The sequence below is a fragment of the Pteropus alecto genome, unplaced genomic scaffold (genome assembly GCF_000325575.1).
Source record: "Pteropus alecto unplaced genomic scaffold, ASM32557v1 scaffold195, whole genome shotgun sequence".
NCBI classification, from domain to species: Eukaryota; Metazoa; Chordata; class Mammalia; order Chiroptera; family Pteropodidae; genus Pteropus; species Pteropus alecto.
Window position 1 is genome coordinate 10,021,580 of NW_006438073.1, and position 5,602 is coordinate 10,027,181.

General features: G+C 57.3%; 1 protein-coding gene across 1 annotated transcript in view; it reads left to right on the forward strand.

The window, feature by feature from the left end:
- Positions 1-5,602, forward strand: part of SMOC2 (SPARC related modular calcium binding 2) — a 123,294-nt gene that overhangs the window by 109,017 nt on the left and 8,675 nt on the right. The window contains exon 14 of the mRNA XM_015591876.2: positions 4,785-4,822. Within this exon, the coding sequence (XP_015447362.1) occupies positions 4,785-4,822 (38 nt within the window). The remainder of the gene's footprint in view (positions 1-4,784; positions 4,823-5,602) is intronic.

Sequence of the window (5,602 nt, forward strand, 5' to 3'; positions counted from 1 at the left end):
ACCCGCAGCAGCCCGGCCAGAAGGGGGTGACTGCAGACGCGCCTGTGCTGTGCCAGCTGGGCCGGGGCGCGGGTCTGGGACCGGCGGCGATGACTGGACGCCCACGCGGGGTCTCCAGCCTGGTGTTCCACGGGGGGGAGCTGGGGGACCGCCCCGCGCCCACACCCGCCATCTCCCTGGTGGCAAACACGGCGTCGCCGTCTGGCCAGCAGCTGAGCGTGTCGTGTTCTGTGGGCCTCGCCTCACTGACCAGCCCTTACAGGAAGGGAGAACGCCCCCAGACGTCCCCAGCAAGGTCGTGCGGGACAGGCCGCCTGGGCTCGGCCCGCGTGGTGTCCCCTCCGCAGACACTGGGCCACGGGCGGGTTTGCAGGGGGCCCTCCCGCCACCATTTCGTCCATCGTTCCACCGGCAACGTGGCGCCACATGAGGGGAAGGAAGCCCGCGTGAGACTAGACCGGGAGCACCGTGTGTGGCGGGCTTCACGCCCCTCACGTATGTGCCACGCCCGGGGACACTGGCGGTGCCGCCAACCCAGGCCGCCGGCTCCGGGAAGCCAGGGGGTGCCAGCTGCCTTGTTTGCGTCTGTGCCCGGACTTGTCACTCAGCATCGTCCAGCTGAGTTCGTTGCAGGCTGGTCCGAGTAACGGGAACGTTTCTCGCCAGTTTCTGGTGAGACGTTGATTCTGGAAACACTCGGCTTCTTTGACGATGTCCATATGGGGTCCCTGCCGCTTCCCGCATTTCCGGTCATCCTGGAAATGGCTGGAGACCGATGGCGAACACACGGGCGGCCCCACCGTGCTCGGCACATGGGACGGTGACACTGTGCCGGCAGCAGGGCGCTTTCGCCTTTGCCCTGCGTGCGGCCTGGCCCTGCACCCTCGGCTCGGGGTCCGATTCGGAATCCCCTAGCCGGGGACACTTTCCACGTGGTGACACAGGCGTGCTGAGGGAAAGGGGACAGGAAATGACGCCGGGCCTGTGCCATCCGTCCACAGCTTGAGCTGGGAGGTGACGGGTTCCGGAAGCACAGAGGAAGTGCTCTGTCACCGTGCATCCCGATAGCCCGAGTAGGACATCACCAGCCATGTGCTGTGCTGCGTCTCGGGGCCCTGGCTGGGTACCCGGGGCCGTGGGAGCTGCGCCTGTGCTCCGGGGCAGGGGGGCGGCCCGTCCCCTCCTCCGGAGACGGCACCGAGGAGAAGTCATCCACACGCGGGAGCAGGGGCCCAGGCCACACGTTGGCGGGGGAGGTAGAGGCCCTGGGTTCAGACGCATCCCCTCAGCCCCCAGGGTCCTCACTCCGAAGGTGCCCGAGGGTGTCTTCACACCCCCTGAGGGCCGCGGGGAGGCGACCGCGTGCAGCCGTCACCCGATACTGTCAGCACTTACTGGCTGTTAATTGGCAGCAGATGATGAGTGACCTTCTCTGGGTCCCTGGGGATGCCGGGCCCGTCTGGGTTTTAGTCTCGTATGAGCAATGAGAAGCTCGCGTGTGACCTGCCACCCCAGGATGAGCTAGAATCTGCTAAAAGTGGCCTTGCCGTCAAGCGCGAGCCCTCAGCATTGGAGACGCGAGTCCGATTTCAGCGCCTTCATCGTCCCCGCGGAATCCCGCCGAGTCTCCCTACCTTTTCCTGTTTCGTTCTCGGTTTTTCCCCTGCCCTGTGTAACTGCGTAATTACAATTAGTGCAAAGTAGGAAAAACCCGAATATCAGGAGAGGATCAGTTGGGATTCTCTAAATACTCGGACTGTCACCAGTTTCTTTTATTTTCTTTACGTTTGCTCATGACTTTAAGTACATTTTTTTTTTAATTTTAAAAACATGAGAAATCAAATAAAAGACAGAAATAGCACGTGACCCTTTTATTCTCAGACACGATCAGACCGAGATCCATACCGATCGACACTAATTTCTGTGCGTAAATCCGCACATCTGTGCGCTGTGAGTTTTGCTACGAAATGGGACCACACGCACACTTTCCGACTACATTTATTTTAAGCAATTACACAAGATTTTGCATTTAATTTATTGCAACTACCACATGTGATCGGAAATTTTGATCTAAATTTGGACTGTTAAAAATACAAAAAAGAAATAATATCTTAAAACTATCAAGAAATGGTAAAACCAAAAATATTTCTTAAGAATCCAGAAAAAAAAAATCACAAACGATTACATCATGCCCTCATGATTCTCCAAAGTGGCCGTTACACAGAAACTCAGCAATTAGGAAATACCCATTTTTGACCAAATTATCCTTTTTAACCAAATTGCCATGATAGCTCCAGCAGACTGCCTTACATCCCAAGCATCGTTTGCCAGGTGACCTGGAAACAGTCAGCACCGTCTGATACCGATGGCGTCAGCCCCCGACTGTCCCTGAGCGCTGAGCGAGGCGCTGTGTGGCGTCCTCCTCACTCTGTACGCTCGACTGACGGTCCGTTGCTGCGTGTTAATGTTGACCAATTACGTTCTGTTCCGTTGAAAATAATCAGGAGCGGTTTGTTATGTTCTTGCCCTTCAGATACTTTACATAGTGATGTCCCCACCATACTTAGAATGCGCTCGCCTACCAGGTGTCAGTCACGAAGTTTGTCTTCTTTTCACGGTATTGCAAGGTTTTCTTTTTCTTCCTGACACTTAAGATGGCACTTTTCCTTACTGTAACTTGCCTTTAATCTATAGCTATCTCCTGTTACCAGGGAGAGTGATGTCGGCAGTAAAAGAAACCAAGATAAAACTGGCAATTGTCACCTAGCCAGACTGGCTGAGAATGGATTAGAAGCATCACTAATATTCTTTAAATTCGCACCAATGGCCCCAAAGTCTACTTTTTCAGTAAAGTAGTCATTTCTGGCAAAGTCAAGTCAAGAGTGGCTGCAATTACCCCAATGCTTGAATCATTCAAACCTACAATTGAAACAAGCAGTCCATGTATCTACTATTTATTTGATATTTTTGCAACGTACTTAGTACATCTGTGTTTCAACGTTTCATGTGATTCTGTTTGCTTTAATTCAGCAAGAGAATCGGGTTCGAAAATAGTGGTCTTGCTCTTAGCATTATTTTAGATACTGAGCGTAGACAGAAATCAACAATCAGTCCAGACATTTGGGGTGAAAAGTGCTACCCCATGTCTGTCGATTCATTCGAAAGCTATTTGTTGATGGCTCCCTGGTCCCGGCACTGGCAAACGGCAGTAAATGAAGCTGACCAAGGTCCTCCTCCCTCAGAGCTTACCTTTCAGTGTGGAGGCGAGAAATCGGGTAAATCAGAACAAACAATTCGCAGCATGGTGTGTGGTGCGTGGGAAGCACGTCGGGGAGAGGGGGAGGGAGAGCCGAGATTTTACACGAGAGGTGGTGTCTCCACGGGCAACATTCCAGTGGAGACTTGAGGGGTGCAGAAAGGAGCCAAGTGGATGCTGGGTGGGGAGTGGCCTGCTGAGGGGACAGCGGGGCCCCGAGTGGCAGCTGGGGGAGCAAGCAGGTGGGCGGGGCCCAGGAAGAGCCTTGACTTTGGGGAGGAGACTGCTGTGAGCCAGAGGTCATCGCGGCTTAGGCAGGAGAGAAGGGTCCTGACTCACCTCATATTCCCCGGGGCCCGTGGGTGCTGAGCTGGCGGATGCAGATGCGGGGGCTGGAGCAAGGGCGGTGGCAAGGGGTGCGAGAGGCCGCGGCGTGGGCCCGTGGGCCGGTGTGGCAGGGAGCGGCAGGACACGCTTGGACTCTGGCGAGGTTCCAAAGGGCAGACGAGACTGGGGCGTGGAGCGGGAGGAGCGTTGGTGACACCAGTCTGTGGCCTGTGGCAGCTCAGAATGCAGTTCCAGACACGGGAAATGGGAGACAGCGGGTGGGGACGTGGGCCTGAGGGCCAGGAAGGCAGGCAGTCAGCCCTGGTTCTCGAGTCGCCCGCTGTCTACCCCCGTGGAGGTCCTGTGGCCTGGAGACCGAGGAGAGACACATTCGAGCCACCACGAAATGGGCATCATGTAGAACCGAAGCCCGGTGCCCGTGGGTGGGTGCGGGGGAGCCCTGAGGTGAGGGTGGGGTGGGGGGAGGGATGTGTGTGGCAGCGGTTTTCGGTGGGTGGGGAGGAGGGAGCTGGAGTGTGGGAGGCCATCCTAGAGCCCTAGAGCCAATGAGAGGGGGGAGGCTGCTGACAAGTGCGGTGGGGGCGAGGGGAGCTGGGGAGGGACCCCTGGGGACCCTGGGGCGGGCGGCAGTCTCGTGGAGCGGAGGGTGAGATGGTGGTGGCAGCTCCGAGCCCCCATCCCCACCAGGCGCCCGGCGGTGAGGCCGCAGGACGAAGCGTGGACGGCTTCTCCCCGGCTCTTCCTTTTCCTGAGCGTTTGGGAAATTTTATTTTGAGCAAAACCTGTTTATTTCTCATGATTTAAATATTAAACTAAAGGTTTCAAAGAACGGGTATGGGCGCATGGCCTGGGCCCTCGCTCGCAACCCCGGTGGCTGAGTCCGCTGCCCCGGGAGAGGCTGGGACGCAGGAGGACAGGTCCACACCTGAGCGGACACGCCTGTGGCACTCGGTAAAATGGGCCGTCCCTCTAGAGCGGGGCCAGAGCATTTGTCTCGTTTGGCAATGCGCACGTCCCGTCGTGCCTTTGTGACCTGTGCGTTCCCTCCATGTGTGCCTCTGCCCGGGCGAGCGAGTGTGCCAGCTGTCAGCCCCTCCCAGAAAAGCTGCCTCGAACTTTCGCTGCGTGCAGAGCGTTCACGTTTTAATGCCACCTTTTGTCTCGTTTGTCTCCCCGCCAGCCCCCAAAGGCAACGCTGAGAGAGCTCCCAGCAGACAGGTGAGTGTGTCTGCGTTTCAGCCTTAGTCCTGGGCCAGTTTAGTTCCAGGCAGTAGAAACTCAGGGTTCTGTAGATTTGGAAAGTAAAGTACCTGCCGAGACAAAAGCAAGAACGAAACAGTCCAGGAGCGGCCGGCGCCCCGTCCTCGCCCTGCGAATGCGCCCGGCGGCCACCAAGAGGCCACCAAGCGTCAGCGCGCTAAACCGTCCATTTAAAGCCTTCGCCTTGTTTTTTTTTTTTTTACTTTTTGAAATTCCAATTATTTTATTATTTTTAGGAAAAGTCCGTGCTCTCTTGTTTTGTGGAGATAAACAGTCATCCTTGAACGTTCTCCCGAGGTTTGTCATGCGCTTCTCACGTTTTTGAGAGGGTCACAGGGACAGGCGACCCTCTCCCTCCTCCGGGCATACGGGTGAACGTCCCATTTCTATCCCGGGACCTCGATGAGACACGCGTTCGGCCCGACAGGCTTTCAGTTTGCTGCCGGTGAGCTTGACACGCGCCCTGCGCTGAGCCTGACCCCCGCCCAGCGAGAGGCGAGGTGGCTGTCCCGCCGGCACCCCACAGGCCGCCGCCGGGGTGCAGGCCGGCTTCGGAAGGAGCTGCTGTTTGATGTCCAGCCGTCCTGCGGTGGCCCGCACTGGCCGTGGCGTGAGGTGGACACCGCCAGCGCAGATGCGTGGGGCCTCCGCTTTGTCCAGCCAGTGTTCCTGGTTCAGCGTCGCAAACCCCACTGCCAGTCGCTCACACGCGAGAGGCGCCGGCCGGAACGCGACGAG